Here is a 20,393-nt window from a genome sequence, read left to right as displayed (position 1 = left end):
TCATTGATGGAGGGAACTTCCTCACCAAAAGTTCCCTCTCTCAATGAACTCACAAAGTCTACGCCTACAACCCATCAAAAGAGTAGAAACCACACAGGATAGGGAATCAAAAGATCTGAGGAGAGATTCTCAATCTGCTACCAATTAGAAGAATAAACAAATCACATAATCTCTATTGGTTCCATTGGTTAGATGAGAAGGCCAGGCTAAATAAAATAAATGACCAACCTATTCCTTCTAGATGTAGCATTCGGGACTTTGCAGAAATATTCATCCCATGGCATATTGTATTAACAGGCCACATGGAGGACTGTGTTCAGTTCTGAGCACATCATTTTAGGAAGGACATGAATAAGCTGGCAAAGAGGGCAGCTAAAGTGGGGAGGGAATTCTAAATCATATTTTATAAGGATGCCTCAAAGGATTTGGCCTGGAGAAGTGGAGATTTAATAAAGGCATAATAGCGGTCCTTAAGTATTTGAAGAATTATCACATACTAGATTTATTTTAAGGCAGCTAGGAGGCACAGTGGATGGAACACCAGACATGGACTAGCTGTGTGACCCTGGGCAAGTCACTTAATCCCGTTTGCCTCAGTTTCCTCATCTATGAAATGAGCTAGATCAGGAAATGGTAAAGCCCTCATTTCTTTGCCAAGAAAACTCCAAATGGAGTCAAAAAGAATTGGACATGATTGAAATGACAGAACAACAAAAGGATCACAGGGACACATATGTGAGAGGCAAGATTTGTAAGCCTGAGTTACAAAGGCCAAGTCCAGCGCTCTATACCCTATGCCAGCTAGCTCCCCAGTTATGAGAAGGCAGATCTGTTTCAATAAAAGAAGGAAATTGGAGAAGGCAGCTTTACAAAATGGATAAAAAGAAGTAACCTGAATGAGTGAGAAGAGGGTTCAAAAAGGTTTTGCAAAGGTGAATTTTGAAAATTATCTTTGCATCTATTTGGAAAAATAAAATACTATCAAAATGGATTAAAAAAAAAGAATGGGGTTCAAGGCCTAATTCTGACCCATCCTGAATAAGCAATTATAGGCAAATCAATTAACTTCTAAACCCACAAATTCCCACCTTTGATGCTTATCACCTGAGTAACTTAAATATAACTCATACAACCTTTGTGGACCTCAATTTCCTTATCTGTAAAAAGAGTGTGTTGAAATAAGTCCTAAGTTGTAGGAAAATTGCTGAAATGTATTTGTAGGAGGAGTTTCTTCATTGGTGGAAAAAATTTCCTCACCAGGAACTTCAACCATCAATGAAATCACATGTCCTAACCAAAAAAAAAAAAAAAGAATTTTAAATGATTAAAGGAGTCCAAGATTAAGAGGGGCAGCCTCCAGCTCTGGTGAGCTTCCTACCATTTGAAATGTTCAGAAGACAGGTGCTCTCTATTTGTTATAAAAGGGATTATTTTATAATGGGCAGTCAGAGAAGAGAAAAAATGGAACTTTGTGGTATCTCTATCCCTTCTAGTTTAAGTACTTTATGATACTATCTATCACTCAGTAGAAAGAATGTTGGATTTGCAATTAGAGATGTTGTTATTCACTTGTTTTCAGTCATGTCCAACTCTTGGTGACCCATTTTGGGGTTTTCTTGGCAGAAAACAGGCCTGGTTTGCCATTTCTTTCTCCAGCTCATTTTACAGAGGAGGAAATTGAGGCACACAGGGTTAAGTGACTCGTCCAGACCAGTTGTGAATTTAGGAAAAGGAGTCTTCCTGACTTAACTGGCACTATCCATTTTGGTGTTACCTAGCTACACCTTGAAGTTAAAGTCTAAATATTGTTTCTAGATGAAAGACTCCAGTCAAGCCATTTTTGAGGGCTTGATCTCCTCATTTGTAAAAATAAGAAGGTTGGACTCAATGGCCTTTGAGGTACCTTCCAGTTCTAAATTTGTGATACTGTGTGAAATGGTCATTCAATGTATTTTATCTTGGAATGACATTAATATTCACTTTTCTAATAATGACCAGAAGTCGAAAAAAAGCAGGAAAATAGTCAATCAACAAGTATTTGTTAAATGTTTACTATGTACCAGACACTGAACTAGGTGCTTGAGATATAAAAACAAAAGTGAAACAAAAACAAACCAGAAAAATGGGCATGGAGTTTCCATCCTCAAAATGAACCAACAAAGATGGCATTTAAAAGAACTCCATTATCCAAAGCAAACTACATGAAAATTGTTCTCCTACCTCCACCAGACCCTGTAGAATCCTGACCAGCATAACACAGCCATAATGCACTCGAGCTGCAGAAGGGATGAACATATTCAGGGTCGACGTTAAGAAAACAGCAGCTCCAAATACCCTAAAAAGAGAAAAGAACAAAGAGACACTTGTGACTCATAAACATGGTTGTTTAAAAAAATTAACCCTGGAAGAAAGAACTAATATCTGCCATAGATATGAAATTAACCCAATGGAATATAGATTCTAAAGCTTTCTGGAGAGAGGGCAGAAGTATACTCCAGAACCATGATTTCTCAATGTAGAGGACTTCTGGGATGTAAACTCCATTTACCAAAGCAGATTAGCAACTCATCTATAAATGTATGTTGTCCTTCAATCATTTGTCAGTTGTGGTTGAAAGTCTGGGGTTTTCTTGACAATGATACTGACTGAAATGGCTTGCCATTTCCTTCTCCAGCTTATTTTACAGATGAGGAAATTGAGATAAAAAGGGTTAAGTGATTTGTTCAGGGTCACACAACTAGCATGTATCATATGAAGGAAAACTGCTAGTGAAAAGCACTACCTTCTTCAAAAAAAACCTTATCTTGTATTTATTTTGTACACATGTTGCAAAAATATATTGCCCACATATACAGACAGTTGCCAAAATCTTGTCATTTTTATCTCTCCAATATCTCACCCTTAGATTCATACATTCTTGATTCTCATCACCTCTCATCTGGAATATTGCAATAGCTTCCTAATTGCCCTCCCTGCCTCTAGACTCTCCCCTAAACTCCCAAAGGAAGTGATTCCCCCATTCCCCCCTCACTCACAATGCATTCCAGTAGTTTCTCATTAGCTCTAGGATCAAATCCAAAAGTTTCCGTTTGACATTTAAAACTTTTTCTACTTACCAGACTTCTTACAAATTTTTCCTCTTTACACATTCTACTAAATTTCTTGTTTCTCACACACAGCTGTTTCCTCCTCTATGGCTTTGCACTGGCTGTCTCCCATGCCTGGTATATATTCCCTCCAAGCTTCCATCTCTTTGAATTTCCAACTTTTTTTTAAAAAAAAAATCAGCTTTTCCAAAAAGTCTATACCTGTTCCACTCAGTAACAAGAATTGTATTCTATGTTTACTTAAAGTAACAGAGACAGAACATGCTCAGATTTTCCCTTTCTGATGAATTATAGAAAATATGCAGAGATGGGTACTCTTCTGCTTGGTTCTGGTTCTCTATGAGGAAAGTTGGAGAGAGCTATTCATGACTCAAGAGTTTACAAAAATTCCCTAATTGAATCCTGAGCCAGAACTCAGTAAACTTACCAAAGTTTCTTCTCTTCTCTCCCTCCACACACTCCACCTTTTCACTCTGCCTCTTGCTTTCGGCTTTTAAGAATTAGGGCTCATTTGAAATATCTCCTGAGAACTGAGCATAGGAAGAGGGAACTAAACCGATTCCCATCCTTGATTGTCATGTGTACATGAGCATATGGCTGGCTTTAGCATTTGTTCATTTTTTTATCTTTGGTGACTGAGTATCCTGAGGAGGTAGTCTGGATCACTTGTGTGTTTCCAAAGGTCCAAAGATCCTGGAAGGTTTATGAGGTGGTACTTGGATTGTAAAAAGTTCTGGCATTGGACTCATTAAGGACTCAGACACCAGACCACAAATTGAGCCCCCTGCTTGTCTAGCACAACAATGGATTAAACTATGCAAGGGGGATACTTCCAGAGAAATTAAGTCATATTGTTGATAATAAATACAACTAGGATTTGAACTCAGATCCTCTTGGTTCCAAATCTAGATTCCTCCCCAAAATATTATGCCATTTCTTCTTTAGTATTCTTGAGACTCAGATTAACTCAAAAATATCTATTGAATACCTACTGTATACAAAATTGAGATTGACATTTTTAAGAAATAAAAATATGCGTCTTACAAACAATAACTATATTTTGTTTGAATTTTTTATTATTTATGCTTTTTGGGCGAATTTGGTTTACAAAGTATTTTCTGAAGAAGAACTTAGTCAAATGCATCTCTAGAATCAGAACTTACTAATGTGAGAGCAAGATAATTAAGTAATAAATAATATATTGGAGAAATAACTCTATTTTGTCCCAGATTATTAATCTCTTTCCATATATAAATAAAATTATACAAGCGTAAATTTTATATATGAACAATTATATTTACACATATATCCCAAACCTCCTCAGTTTTAAATCTCCTCAGTTACTGATTATACAATTTATGTTCATTGTAAAGTAGTAAGTAATAACAGAAAGCATAATTATTCATTTAGCTATGAGAAAAATCACATTCAGTAACGCTTAAATTCCTTGCTGTAGAGACAGTCAGATAAAATAATGGATAAAATACTGAATGTGGGGTGAGACAGACATGCGTCTCAAACTTATCTCAGATATTGAAAAGGGGAAGGGCATTTATCCTCTTTAAAATACTACCTCACAGGTTGAAAAGAGCAAATAATTGCAAATCTTTAAGTACAAGCTAAATTTCACCTGTCAATGTTGGTAACTTCAAGTGACTTCTAGAAACACAGTCCCATCATTCATTTCACTCAAAATCTTTTCTCAAGATTTTAGGGTTAGAACTAATTCTAACTTTAAATTCTCTTAATTTTTTAAGTTAAAAAAGTTCTGCCTCATTATCCAATTTCTCTAAAACCATAGTTCTCTTTTTTAAAAAATAACTTTTTATTGACAGAACATATGTCTGGGTAATTTTTTACAACATTATCCTTTGCATTCCCTTCTATTCTGACTTTTCCCTTCCCTCCATCTACCCCCCCCCTAGAAGACAGGCGATCTTATACATGTTAAATATTAAAACCATAATTCTCAACAATTTCTCTTTCCAGATTATTCTCCATAGAATGATACTGAAGATTTTATCTGACTCAAGCTAGAGGAAAAGTATCCATACTGGAAAGGCTGTTGAAATTGAGACTACATGTACATACTTATTTATGTTTCCTTGAAAGAAAAGTAAGCTCATTGAGGGCAGGGACTATTTCACTCTGTCATTGCATCCCCCATACCTAACATAGGGACTAGAAGTTGGTAAGTACTTAATAAATGCTTGTTGATTAACAGATTTTTCAATTCTTTGACTGAAGCTCCAGATAAATGCTCATCTTCTAATCGGCTAACACCACATGGATGTCTGTCTCACTGGGATTATAAGTAGTAATATGCTCAACACTCTGGTGTTTTGACTTTTCAAGTTCCCAATTCAATTACAGAATCACAGAATCTCAGACTTGGAAGGAAGCTTAGAGCACAATCTGTGCCTCAATTGCCTTTACATTTCCAACAAATAGCCACACAATTTTCACTGGAATTCATCTGGTAATGGGGAACTCACTACCTATCGAATAACTCAACCTACTTTTGATTACCTCTAATTGTTAGAAAGAATGACTTCTTTCTCTCGTATTTTCTTGTCTTTGTTCAGTGAGTTGGAAGAAAGGAATCCTGCAGCTTTCTTTACAATCAGTAAGGATAGAACTGATACCTTGTATATAGTTCTTCAGAGATAGAAATTCTTAGTCCATGGACTCTAAAGTAATCTATGGATTGATTTCAGGAAGACTGTGAACTTTATGGAAGAGGGATTATATATTTATTTTTGCTTACCTTTAGTTTCCTTTATAATCATAGATGTTATATTTTTATGCATTTAAAAACATTATTTGGGAAAAAAAACATTATTTGGGGAAACCACACTTGGGCTTCACAAAACTGACCAAAGGAGACATGACACATAAAAACATCAGAATTTCTGAGCTCAAATAAAAGCCAAGTATGGCGTCTTCTAGAAACCTACATTTAGAGACACCAGGAAATCTTGAGTCAAAGGAATGTATAGGAAAAAGGACACAAAAGAAAGCTCAGATGGAACCACAAAAAGAACAATTTTCTTACTGTGTAATTATGTTTACTTCCACATAAAAAAAGTTCACAGTTTCATATGCAATCCAGCTAGGTGGTATATTAGATAGAACACTATGTCTGGCTTCAGGAAGACCTGAGTCCATATCCAACTTCAGACCCTGGACAAGTTATTTAACCCCTGTCTGCCTCAGTTTCCTCATCTGTAAAAATATGGACATTAATAATCTGTACCTCTCGGGGTTGTTGTAAGAACAAAGATGTATTATAAAATATATTTAAAATTCTTACCTCTTTAGGGAGAAAATTTAGAGCTCAAAATTTTCTTAAATCAATATTTTAAATTTTCTCAATATATAATTGGAAAAAATAAAATGTTATAAAAAAGTATTTGTTGAATGATTTACAAAACTAAGTGCTATGTAAATGTCATTATTACTGAATTTTTATTATACTGAATTATTAATTACTGAATTTTTATTATTACTGAAATTTTCCTGTTTATTGATGATTAAGTTCATAAAAATGTTAAATTAAATAAAAGGAAAATACATTTAGATTTTTTCTTTTCATCTCATACATTTCTAAGGGTGATTCAAGTGACTTCATACTCTCCAGTCTGTTATTTCAGACAATTTCTTCAAGGAGTGAGAAGTCAAATGGGATCGGGGCTTCAGAGTAGTGAGATTAACTTTTTTCATGGAGAATTGTAGGATTTCAAGACAAACACAAAAAAATATAAATTATATGATACTTTTGAATATGGTCAGAATTCCAGAATGAAAAAGGGAATTCTCTTCTCCCCCATCAATGCTTTTCTTTACAAATTCCCTGGTGATTGATCAAGATAGCTCCACTAAGGAGGAAATTATCCCCGCCAGAGGTGGCGTGTTCCAATTCTGGACATCTCCCTGTGTGTATTCCCACCATCCAGTCTTGGTCTGCTTCTTGGTGACTTAAGACTTCTTATTCCTAATGGTCTCTTTGGACCAAGCAGAATTAAGCCTTCAAACTCTCTTCCTGGAGCAATAATGAACTGAACCAGCTACCCCCAGCAAAAGAGCTCTGGGAGATGATTAAGAATCATTACATTGAATTCCCAATGCCTATATTTTTGCCTGCCGGCATTTTGGATTTCCTTCACAGGCTAAGTGTACACTATTTCAGAGTCCGATTCTTTTTGTAGAGCAAAATAATGGTTTGGTCATGTATACTTATTTTGTGTTTAATTTATATTTTAACATATTTAACATGTATTGGTCATCCTGCCATCTAGGGGAGAGGGTAGGAGAAGGAGGGGGAAAATTGGAACAAAAGGTTTGGCAATTGTCAATGCTGTAAAATTACCCATGCATATAACTTGTAAATAAAAAGCTATTTAAAAAAAAAAAAAGAAAGAAAGAAAAAATCCTCTCTTCCTGGGATAATCCTTCCAATGTTTCCATGTTACAGCAATCAATTATCTTTCCCTTAAGACCTTTCTCCTGGGAATTCATTATCTCCACTTCCTGCAGTGCTTCTCGTGTAGCATGATATCCAATTTGATCCAATGGTCCAATGACTGGTCACCCCTTTCCAGTTTACCAATGTCCTTTCTTTAAAAAAATGACCCCTGAACTGAACAAATGAATGAAGAATAAGAAAGCAAGCATTAAGCCCTGTGCCAGGCAATGAAGAGAGTTCCTGTCATCAAGAAGTTTATATTCTAATGAAGGAGATCTGGAAAGGAAAGGAGTGGACATGGTTTGGAAGTGGTGGTCAGGGGATACAATGAAAGCTCCTCTATTAGAGTCCAGAATGATTCCAGGGGTTCAGTCCTAGGTTCCAGTAGGACAAAGATGAGGAGGATGAGAACAATGGTGAGAATCCAGATAATATGACTTGGAAATGGTGATTAGGACAGAACAGGGCAAAACAGAAGCCAAAAGAAAAGTATCTTAGGATATTATAATATTCATAGATCTAGAATTGAAGAGGACTTTAGAGTACAATACCCCCATTTTACAGATGAAAAAAAAACCAAGCCTAGGGAAGGAAAACAAATGACTTTCCTAGAGTCATGGAACAAATCACTGGTACAGCCAGAACTAGCATCCAGATGTGCTCCTCCCAACTCAACACCAGTCAAAGGAACATGATAGGAAACCTATTTTATTTAGCAAGGAATACACTGAGTATCTGAGGATTTCAGACCTTCAGATAGCCCCTGACCTTACCACTAGGGAAAACTGAGAACTGGACAGATTTTGTAGACACACAAAGCTAAATGTAAAATTGATGGATGTGTTGTTCCAAGGATTCTTACCTATTTGCAGCAAATTTATTTGAGATGAAGCCTCCTGGAATTTGTGTCATTATATAGCCCCAGAAAAAAGATCCGTGGATGAGTCCAACTGTCTCTGGGTCCCAATTAAATTGGGCACTCTGCAAATGAAAAAATAAATCATCTGGGATTTGTGAGCCATCAAACAAAGTCTAATAATCATTTTCACTGATTAATCTATTCAGGGAATTTTTGCCTTGGGGCCATGAACTTTTAAAAAATATTTTGATAATTATATTTCAATCTGGTCATTCCTTTATAAATCAAGATATTTTATTTTATGCATTAAAATATGATTCTGAAGAGGAATTTATAAGCTTCATTAGATGATGCAGTAGATAGAATGCTGACACTAGCTATGTGACCCTAAGCAGGTCATTTCATCCTATTTGCCTCAGTTTCCTTATCTGTAAAATAAGCTGAAGAAGGAAATGGCCAACCACTGTAGTATTTTTGTCAAAAGACAAAACCAAAAAGACCTCCAAATAGAGTCACTAAGAGTTGGACATGACTTAAAAATGGCCAAAGATTTCAAAAGGAGCCCATGATATATCAAAAGAATAACAGTCCCTAGTCCACTGGAATGGCTCTGTTGGAGTAATAATTCAGTTAAAAAAAACATACATTATAGTTCCTTATATGTTCTATATAGAGTTCAGACATAAGTCTGAAGGGACCTCGGAGCCAACCTAGTACAATCTCCTATTTTACATATAAGTAAATTGAGGTTCGGGTAAGTTAAACTAAATTCAAAATTGAGATCCTGGACCTTAGTCTCTCATCTATTAAATGATAATATCCATCCTACTCACTTACCAGGTTGCTGTAGGCCTGGAATGGGAAGACAACATTGTCCAGTGGAAATTGCTTTGGATCTGATATCAGGGGCCCTTGGTACAAGTCGGGGGCCTTTTAAGAACTATTTGTAGTTCCCTCTGTAAAATGTGGAAGCTGGACTTTAAGGCCTCTAAGATTCTCCCTCAGTTCTAGACCTAGGATCCCACGTGTTTTGCAGAATATAAAGTGTACCTTTACCCAAGCTGACTTGAACAGGATGCTCATCCTCCTCACTTCTGCTATTTGGAACCACAAGGCTCAGCTCAAATAGATTTCCTCTCAGAGCCATGCTCGTGTCTGCTGCCCTCCCACCAAACAAATTGCTTTGTTTTTATTACATTTGTGTGCATACACAAATACAGACACACACAAATATTTGGGGTTTTTGCCTATGTAAAGCAAGTATCTGGTCCAGAAGTTATTATTCAGTCATGTCCAACAAGAGACCATTTGGGGTTTTCTTGGTAGAGAGATTAGAATGATTTGTCATTTCCCTCTCCAGCTCATTTTACAGATGAGGAAACTGAGGCAAACATGGGAAAGTGACTTGCCCAGAACTAACACAGCTAGATATTGAAATGGTTTATCATTTCCTTCCCCAGCTCATTTCATAGATGAGCAAACTGGGGCAAATGTGGGGAAGTAGCTTGCCTAGAGCTATACAGCTAGTAAGTATCTGAAACCAAATATGAACTCTCGAAGATGATTCTTTCTGATTCCAAAGTCCAGTGATCTATCCACTGCACCATCTAGCTGCCAGATAATAGGATCATACATACATTTGGAACTGAAAGAGACCTCAGAGGGCATTCTATCATCTTTATTTTATAGCTAAGGAAAACAGGAGGATAAGTGGCTTGTCCGAGATCACATAGGCATATTGATGTTCAGTTTACCTTTTGAATTGAAGTGAAAGTGTTATAAAAATTCAAAGTATTTTGAACAGATTAGCCTTGAAATGATCCTCAGCAATCTTGCCTTCTTCCTATGCTTTGATTATGGTACACTTTAATCACATTTTATTTTATATATTTCTATGTTGGATTTAAACAGACATTTCAAAGAGTAAATGTTAAAGGATTTCTACCAAACTGAAATGAATTAACTAATATTCTGGAGACTGGACAAGATAGCCTTCCCATTGCTGTGACCCAGGATGGCATTTCTTCTCCTCATGGAAATGGAGATTAGAAAGCATTTCAGTTCTGAGCTACACAGGAATGAGAATGAAATTGATAAACTAGGCCCATTTCCCAGATTTGTTTTAAATATTGAAAAAATGAAAGCCATATTCATTCCTGGAACTAATCACTTGTGCCACTACCAAGATGATGAAGTTATGTTTCTTCTCCACAAATTTTCTGATTACAAATATAGTATTCATTTATTTAAAAAAGAAGAAGAAAGGTAAGAAAGAAAGAGAGAAGGAAGGAAGGAAGGAAGGTAAGAAGAAAAGAAGGAAAGAGGAAAGAAATGAGGGAAGGAGGGAAGGAGGAAAGTAGGGAAGGAGGGAAGGAGGGAAGGAAGGAAAGAAGGAAGGAGGGAAGGAGGAAAGAAAGGGAGGAAGGATTTTAGCACAGACCACCTAGATTTCTCCTCCCAGCCCAATGATTTCTCCATAGCTTCTCTCTCTTTCAGACATTTCACTCTTCATTATAACGTTGAACACGTTCAGCTATGGCGATGAAGTCACTTTTTTCCATTTGGTTAAAAGCCAGCTCTCTCCTTCCCAGTCCCACCCCTACTCACACACAATGTCCTCCGGTTCCTCATTTTCTGCTTAGCCCAGCAAAACTGCATTTTCTGTCTTCTTGCTATGCATGGGATTTATGGCCAGGAAGATCTGGACTTAAATCCCAGATATCACCAGGGCATGTGACTTTGATCTATGTGAATCTGTTTCCTCGTCTTTATATAACTGATTCAATAATAGCACTTATGAAGTGTTAGACTTGGTTAGAAAGACTAATATTCTAATCCCATTGAAGAGTCTTACCTGCTACAATACTAAATAAGTCACTCAACTACATCAGCTTCTGTTTCTTTATCTACAAAATGGGAATAAAAATAATACCTACCTCACAGAGTTGCTGTGAGACTCAAATAACATCATGCATACAAAGTAATTTGCAAACATTGAAATGCCACTTAAATGCTAGCTATTATTATCCAGCAAGGCATCATGGGATGATACAAGGACTCTTGCCTTGGGGTCCAATGGATCACTGGTAGATTTCAAGGGATCCATGAATTTAGATGGGGGAAAACATCTTTATCTTCTAAAGACTTAACATTTCTTTGAATTATGAATGTGGGCCACAAGCAATCATTCTGAGACGGGGTCCTTGGGTATTTCCAGACTGCTAAGACGATTCCTAACACATAAAAAGGAACCCTTGGCATAATGTCTACCATTCTAGCCTTGGAGAGACTTGGGCCCGAGTCCTGAATCTATCACACACTGGTGTGCATGCTAGGCAAATTAATTAACTTCTCAGGACCATAAATCTCAGAAAAAGTGGTTAAAGAGAAATTCTTCACTTGGGAATTTTCTATACCAATGACATCAGAGGTCAATCTCTATTTTCATTCACAGGGTTTTTGAGAGAATCAGATGAGATAAAATATAAAAATATTACATTGGATTATAAATTTGTATCTGGAAAGTCTAATTCTCCTTCTCCCTTTTTACTTTACAGATGAAAAAATTAAAACCTAGAGGAAGTAAAGCAATTATTTACCGAAGGTCACATGTAAATGTGACCTATTCCCATAATCATCATCATTATCATTTTTTATTATTATCATTTTCCTCTTTCTAAAAAAACTAGTTCGTAATATGGAAATATGGTTAAAATGGTTGCACATGTATAACTTATACCAGATTGTTTGCTGCTTTGGGAAGGGGTGAGGTAAAGGAGAAAGGGAGAGAAAAAAATTTGGAACTCAAAATCATACAAAAATGATTGCTGATATTTAACTTCTATCAGATTGTTTGCTGTCTTGGAGAGGGGGGAGGTAAAGGAGGGAGGGAGAAAAATTTAGAACACAAGTCTCACAAAATGAATATTGAAAACTATCTTTACATATATTAGAAAAATAAAATGCTATTTAAAAAACTCATTATAACAAATAAAACAAATTAATTTTTAAAAAGGTTTTCCCTGAAAAAATGAATGTTAAAAATTATCTTCATATGTAACTGGAAAAATAAAATACATTTGAAATGTTTTTAAGTTTTAAAATAAATAACCTATATCAAATAGTCAGTAGCTGTTTAGAAATATCAAAGTAAAAGACAGATGGAGACCAGTATAGATCATAGACATAACTGGCCTCTAACAGCATCCAAAGTAAGAATTAGATCCCAGTTTACCATATGTTATATAACTTGTGAGCTGGAGATTGATAGAGGCTGGTGGAGGGAGGATATATTAGATTAGAATTGGCTTTTCCAGGGGGGTCCCAGTACAGATCGGGGTGGGGGGCTGGAACTATGGAAACTGCAGAGCCCCAGCAACCATTGTTCTGGGCAGTTTTATCAAAATATTTTTCCACAAAGCCAGAGCTATTGATCCAGCCCTATTTTTCCAGGCAATAAACAAATACAAAGCATAACTCATCTTTTTCTAGGCTTCAACGGAGGGCTTTTAATTAGCTGGGCTTGCTAACAAAGGACTGAAATAAGACATGATACACATCTGAAGCCACGCTGATATACATGAGCCTTCAGAAAGAATGGCTGAGACCCAGTTCCTGAAAGGCGCCAGGGGATTCTCAGAGCACACATCCCCCACTGGAACAAAAAGGTAATAATTAGTAAGAAGCTTCTCTGTGGTTGTATTTGCTCAGTGTGGGCCATTCACCACCAAAAACCTGGGATCGTCTGAATAAAGGAAGCTTCCATCTTGAAACCCTAAAATCCTCTATGTTTCGAAAGTCCCCTAAACTAGATTTGGTTAGAGGACAATAGTTTCTGACTAAAGAAAGTAGTTTCCTTCCCTTTACTGAAGAGTGGGCAACTACTGAGGGATGGAAATGAGCTTCTGTGTTGGTTAGTTTTGCTGAACATTTTTCCCCTCTTCTTGTCATCCTTTTCTATTCTTTGCTAAAAGTTTATGGAGAGAGATACAGAAGGTATCATTGGAAATGAAAGTGGTTTAAAAACAAATATGGATGAAAATGTCATTTAAAAATCTATTTTATTTTGGAGAGAAAGAAAGAGAGAGAGAAAGAGAGAGAGAGAAAGAAAGAGAGAGAGAGATGTGTTTGCATATATAAATATATACATATAATATACCCCTATATATAATATGGCTGTATATTTAAATAAATAAAAATATAAAGATATTTTATACATGTGTATATGTACATATATATATATGTTTCTCTCTCTATGTGACTCTTTGTCTCTATACATATGTTTCTATTTCTGTCTCTTTCTGTCTCTGTCTCTCTGTTTCTCTCTGTGTACACACACACATATACATACATACATACATACACACATCTATATAGGATGTCCAAAAAGTACTAATGCAATTTTAAGCTTTAATAGACTTCTGAATCACCCTGTTGATGTAAATATATAGTATGTGTGTATATACATACACACACACAAACACATACACACATTCTGAAGAGAAAGAAGGATGGGGTAGGAGGGAAAGAGGGATGGGGAAGAAGGCAGAAAAGAAAGGGAAAGAGAAAGGGAGACAGAGAAAATAAATAGAGAGAAGAGAGAGAATGGAAGAGAGAGAAAGAAGGGAGATAAAGGGAAGAAGAAACAGAAAGAGATAAAGAGAAGGAGATAGAGGAGAGAAATAGAGACAGAGAGAGGAAGGGAGAGCCTTTATTAACTACTTACTACGTGAAATATAAATACAAACAACAAAAATAGTTTCTGCTCCCAAGAAACATAATTTAATAGAAGGCAACACACAATGATTATATGTTAATTTTGGGGAAATGATGGGAAACAGGAGGTGAAAAGTCATGAGTATATTCTTGGTCACTGTTGGGTTGGAGCCAGAGACTGAAGCTATAACTTTAAACTGCAGGTAGGAAAAGACTTAGTTCAGACCAGTCTCAATCCTGACCCTCTCTGACTATGTGAGCTTCCAAAAGTCACAGATAGCAAGCGGCACAATGGATAAAACATAGGAGCTGGAATCAGGAAGACCTGAATTCAAATGTGACCATGCTAGATTTGTGATCCAGGCAAATTATTTGTTATCTGTTTGTCTCAGTTTCCTCAACTGTAAAATGAAGATTTTTTTTTGTCTACAGTTATTTTATTTTATTTTTTAACATTTTATTTATTTTTTCTGGTTATACATGTATGTTAACTTTTTTAATACATATTTCTTTATGAACCATGTTGAGAGAAAAAAAATCAGAACAAAAGGGAAAAAACAGAAAAAAGAAGTGAACATAGCATGTGTTGATTTACATGCAATCTCCACAGTTCTCTTCCTTACTATACTGTAAGTTTCCTAAGGACAGGGAATTTGTCTTTCTTCATATTCCTAATGCTCAGCACAATTTCTGGCACACGGTAGCACATAATAAATGCTAACTCATTGTGGATAGAGTATCAGACCTGGAGTCAGGAAAACACATCTTCCTGAGTTCAAATTTGGCCTCAGACACTTACTAGCTTTATGACCCTGGGCAGATCACTTAACCCTGTTTTTCTCAGTTTCCTATCTATAAAATGATCTGGAAAAGGAAATGGTAAACCATTCCATGTCTTCCCTGATACAAAATAGAGCTTATTTTTTACTTTGTTTTCCCAATACCTAGAACAATGTCTGGAAAAATTTGTTTTTAAAGAAAGATAAAGATAGAGATCCTCTGGGTCAGCGTGACAAATAAGTTGATTTGGAATCAGGATGATCTGAATTCAGATCCTGCTTCTATCTGGCCCTAAGCAAGACATTTAACTGCCTCAACTTCTCTTATAAGTAAAGAACCTAAGCAAAACAAAACAATGCATCAGACAAGTTTCACAATAAATGTTCCATTCTGTGCTTATAGTTGTTCACCTAACTACTAAAATGAAGGAGGTAAGAATTAAAAAGAAAAAAGCAGTAGTTTCAAATATCCTTTTTAGACCTAAATAAGGGAGGTCCTGCTAACACATAGGATTTTCCTAGATGAAAAAAGTCCCTCTATCAATAGAAGTCCATCTAGAGCAAGTTTACTCAGAATCACACTTCCCATATGGTATCAGAGTTGGGACTTGAACTCAGGTCTTCCTGGCTTTCAGGCCAGCCCTCATCTATTACATCATTCTACCTTGATGACTATTTAATAAACACCTTTTGTTTAACTATTCTAGCCTAAATGGGATGACATAATCAGGATAGCCCTATCATTCCATATGAACTGAAATGGACTCCATCTCCTAATCTCTACCTCATCAAAAGCATCCAATTGGAAATTAGTGAATTGAGGGTAAGGGTTTAACCAAAGAATTATCAAAGGGGGATGAATTCACCTCATAAAACATTCACCTACCTGGACTTCTGGCTTCCCATCTATATACACAGTACTATTATTGACCATCTCCACAATGGCAACGCCAAGGTTGCAGCGAATCCCAAAAGAAATGCAGAAACCCAGGCCACTCATGATGGCAATGATGTAGCGCTTGGGTACCCCACAGCAATAGCAGTCACATCGCGGGCCACTCTGAGTTGGAACCTGCACTGGCTGCCCCTCTTCATTCAGCTCAATGTGGTCTTCCTCTACGTTGGTCCCATCAATTTTTCTGAACAGTGAAAGAAAGAAAAGGAGAAAAAGAATTAGGTTTAATTAAAGAAATTATATTAAGCATAGAAGGAATAAAACAATTATAATTATCGGAGTGGGGTCATCTAATTAGCTACTATCTACCATGTGTTTGAGAAGCCAGGTGACATCATGAACAGAATGGACATGAATAGAGTTGAATTAATCAAGAAGATGTGAGTTCAAATTCTGCCTCTGACACTTATTAATTATAAGATTCCACCTTCAAGTCAAAACTTCTCTCAGCCTATTTCCACATCAGAGTCATAATTATCCCCATTAGTATCTATCTCATTGGATTGTTACGAGGATTAAAGAAGATCATACGTGTAAAGTGCTTCACAAACTTAAAAGTGTAATATAATTTCTAATTATTATTATGCATTTTTTCTCATATGTGTCCATTTATATATTTTTTTACCACCTCAGTTAAAATGTAAACTTTTTGTTATCTTTCATTAAAGTCTTTTCTTTGAATTCTTTGACAGCTAGGTGGCAGAGTGGATAGTACTTGTCTAAAGCCAGGAAGATTCGTTTTCATGCGTCCAAATATGGCCTCAGACACCTACTAGTTGTATAGCCCTGGCAAGTCAGTTAACCTTATTTTCCTCAGTTACCTCACCTGTAAAATGAGCTGGAGAAAGAAATGGGAAATCACTCCAAAAAAACCTCAAATAGGGTCTTGAAGAATCAGGCACCACTGAAAAATAACAGCAACTTAACACAGTGCCTGGCACATAGTAAGTCCAAATAAATGCTGATTGATTGATCAATTAATTTACTTTTTTATTTTTAGTTTACTTATTTAATATTTTCCCCCAGTTATACTCAAAACAATTTTTTTAACATTTGTTTTTAAAATTTTTGAGTTCTAGATTCTCTCCCTCATCCCACCCACAATTAAGAAACCAGTAATTATTCAAAATGTTTCTATAAAAGTCAAATTGTGAAACAAATTTCCCATTGTAATGAAAATAAAAACTACAAGAAAAATTAAGTCGAAGAAAAAAGAGAAGACTCTCCTTTTTTTTTTTCTGAGAGCATCCCGTTCATTATTTCCCAAAGAACAATAATATTCCATCACAAACACATACCATAATTTATTGAGCCGTTCCCAAATTGATGGGTATCATCTCAATTTCCCATTTTTATTTTGCTCCAAAAAGAGAGCTGCTTTGAATAATTTTTGTAAACATAGGTCATTTTCTTTTAAAAAAAAAAACTCAGTTATTCATGTCTAGTAGTGGTGTTGTTAGGTCAAAGGGTACACATGAATTTAAAGCCCTTTGGGCATAGATCATATTTGTTGTTAATCAATTAATTTAATAAGACATTCTAGAATACATTCTGTCTTTCCTATAACATTTTCAAAAGTTTTTTTTTAATCTTACCTCCTTCATCTTAGTAATTAATGAATTAGGTGGACAATTATAAGCACAGAATAGAACATATGTTGTGAAATTTGTCTGCTGCATGGTTTATTTTGCTTTGTTTCTTCATTACAGGAGAAAAGCTGGGAGGGGGGTTGCAGCTAGATGACATAGTGGATAGAACACCAGCCCTGAAGTCAGAAGAAACTCAGAGCAAAAAGAAGGAAGATGAAGGAAGGAGGAGGAAGGAAAGAGGAGGAGGAGAAGGAGGGAGAGAGGGAGGAGGGGGAGAAAGAAGGAGAACAGGAGGAGTAAAAGGAAAAAGAGGAGAAAGAGAAAGGAGGAAGAAAGAAGGAAAAAAGGAAAAAGGGGGGAGGAAGAAGAAGAGGAAGAGAAGGAGAAGGAGGAAGAGAAGGAAAACAGGAGGAGGAAGAAGAGGACGAGGAAAAAGGAAGAAAGAGGAAGAAGAGGAGGAAGAAGCAACAGCAGCTATGGCAGCAGCCAGATAATTCTTTACATCACTTGACTTGTGTTCATTTTACATATTTAAGATGCCCACAAACTCTTATGCCATTTTAAGTTTTATAGGAAGCTCTTATGTAAACTTTACATGAGAAGATGGAGGATCTTCTGACATTACAGAGGAACAGAGACTATTCTGGCTATCCACCTACCAACTTATTGTCATCACTCGACCAGCCGATCTCCTTCTCTTCCTAGCATCCCTGCCATCTTTTACTCCTATTCAGACCTTCAATAATTTTAAACTGCCTTAAGACTCGGGATACAATGTCTTTTATATATTCTAATAGATAGAAGTTTTCTTCTCCAATAAAATGTAAGCTCCTTGAGGGCAAGTACTGTTTCAGGGACTGTCTTTGTCTTCTGAATATCTGGATCAAAGACTTAATGTGCAAATATACTTGATCCATCAGACCGATAGATAAGCCCTCCAGTAGTGCATGTGGGCATTCTCCCATGCCCTGTCACATCACCTGTGGTACTTGTCCGTGTTCTCCATAGGTTTGTCATAGAGGGATATACCCAAAATACTAGACGGCCTCGTTTCTTCTGACTCAGCTAATCAACTAACTATATCTGGCACTGTGCTATGCCTTAGAGCTAGAAAGACAAAAATAAAAGACCCTTAATCTTTAAGAAGTCTACATTCTAAGGAGACAGCAGATGCATATGCAATACATACAAAAGTAACCAAATAATTTCATGGTAATTTGGAGGTGGAGAATCATGTGATGTTAGAAGAGTATGGAGGAACACTCTGACTTGCCTCACAATGTCAATTATTTTCATCTTCTGAAAGTGGGCTCACCCTCTCTCCCTAGCATATATTTCCCTAATGACTTCTTCTAGGACAAAGCTTCTTAAACTGTGGGTTGTGACCCCATATGGAATCATGTAAGTGAATGTAGGGTTGCAAAGAATTTGGCAACAGTAAATGGTATCAAACATACTGCCAAGATTTAATTCTTTATGTAAAAAGTAAAGAGCACCTCCATCTCATTAGTATGCAAATATGCTTTCATCTTTAATAAATGGTAAAATTATATGTATGTAGATATATATATATACCAAAGAACTGTTTTAAAATAAATTTCTTTATGATTTATTATAAGTACATGCTTGATTTGCATACCTGTTTTATGTACCTATGTTCCCAGGGTTGTATAAAATTTTCTCACGTGAAAAAGGGTCATGCATGGAAAATGTGTAAGTCTTGTTCTAACACTAAGAGTGAGCCAGTGCTCACATTCTAGAATGAGGAAAACCTGAATTCAAATTCAACCTCACTTGTGAGCTATATGACTCTGGGTCTTGCTAAACTTCTGTCCACTACAGTTTCTCCATCCGTAAAATGGGGATAATAATAATATCTACTTCCCAGAGGGATTGTAAGGATCAAATGAGATAATATTTGTAAAACTCTTAGCACAGTTCCTGGTTCCCAGTAAGTGATTGATAATACATGTTCCCTTTCTCTTCCCTTCTCCAAGATATTCCCTGCTCTCAAGGAGAAAATAGTGTTTGCTTTTTTTTTCCTTTTTTTATTAAAGCTTTTTATTTTCAAAATATAAGTGTGGATAATTTTTCAACACTGATCCTTACAAAACTGTGTTCCAAATTTTCCTCCCTTCCCCTCCCCCCTAGATGGCAAGTAATCCAATATATGTTAAACATATTAAAATACATGTTAAATATAATACATGTATCCATATTTCTACAATGATCATCCTGCACAAGAAAAATCAGATCATAAAGGAAAAAATATGAGGAAAAAAAAACAAAATGCAAGCAAACAACAAAAAGATTGAAAATACTATGTTGTGATCCACCCTCAGTTCCCACAGTCCTCTCTCTGGGTGTAGATGGCTCTCTTCATCACAAAGTCATTGGAAGTGCCTCAATCATCTCATTGTTGAAAAGAGGCATGTCTATCAGAGTTGAGCTTCACATAATCTTGCTGTTGCTGTGTACAATGATCAAAGAGTTAACATTCTAATAGAGGGAAATAACCAAAGAGGGATCATTGGCCAGGGAAAATGGGAATTTTGGTCTAGAAAGATACAGAGATGGTTAGTGGCTCCATAAGTAACTTGACATACCTTCTTAAATTAAGAATTCAATTACAGGGCAAAATTTTCTTGAATACTGTCATTCATCCCTTTATATGTCAAGAGTTCAAATTGACTCATTGCATTTATTGCCTTTTTTAAATTGAAATTATTTGGTTGAAGAATTTTATTACAAGATAGTTTTTTCCATAACATCTTCCATAAGTACTATTTCAAAAGTATCCCATTTAACAAATTATTTTATACAAAGCAATTCAATATATGAGAAGCAGAGTGATGTAGTGGAGAAATAGAAGTCATGGGGCTGGTATAATTTCACTTTCTTCATTGGTCTCCCATTGCGGGGGT

General features: G+C 36.1%; 1 protein-coding gene across 2 annotated transcripts in view; it reads right to left on the bottom strand.

Annotated features, from left to right (window-relative positions):
• Positions 1–20,393, bottom strand: part of SLC17A8 (solute carrier family 17 member 8) — a 55,563-nt gene that overhangs the window by 24,117 nt on the left and 11,053 nt on the right. For both annotated transcript variants that reach the window (XM_052001371.1, XM_052001372.1), the window contains exons 2-4: positions 15,812–16,064; positions 8,435–8,553; positions 2,221–2,335 (exon numbers count right to left, since the gene is read on the bottom strand). In XM_052001371.1, the coding sequence (XP_051857331.1) occupies positions 2,221–2,335; positions 8,435–8,553; positions 15,812–16,064 (487 nt within the window). The remainder of the gene's footprint in view (positions 1–2,220; positions 2,336–8,434; positions 8,554–15,811; positions 16,065–20,393) is intronic.

The sequence above is a fragment of the Antechinus flavipes genome, chromosome 5, assembly GCF_016432865.1.
Source record: "Antechinus flavipes isolate AdamAnt ecotype Samford, QLD, Australia chromosome 5, AdamAnt_v2, whole genome shotgun sequence".
NCBI classification, from domain to species: domain Eukaryota; kingdom Metazoa; phylum Chordata; class Mammalia; order Dasyuromorphia; family Dasyuridae; genus Antechinus; species Antechinus flavipes.
This window is presented reverse-complemented; position numbering and strand designations above follow the sequence as displayed.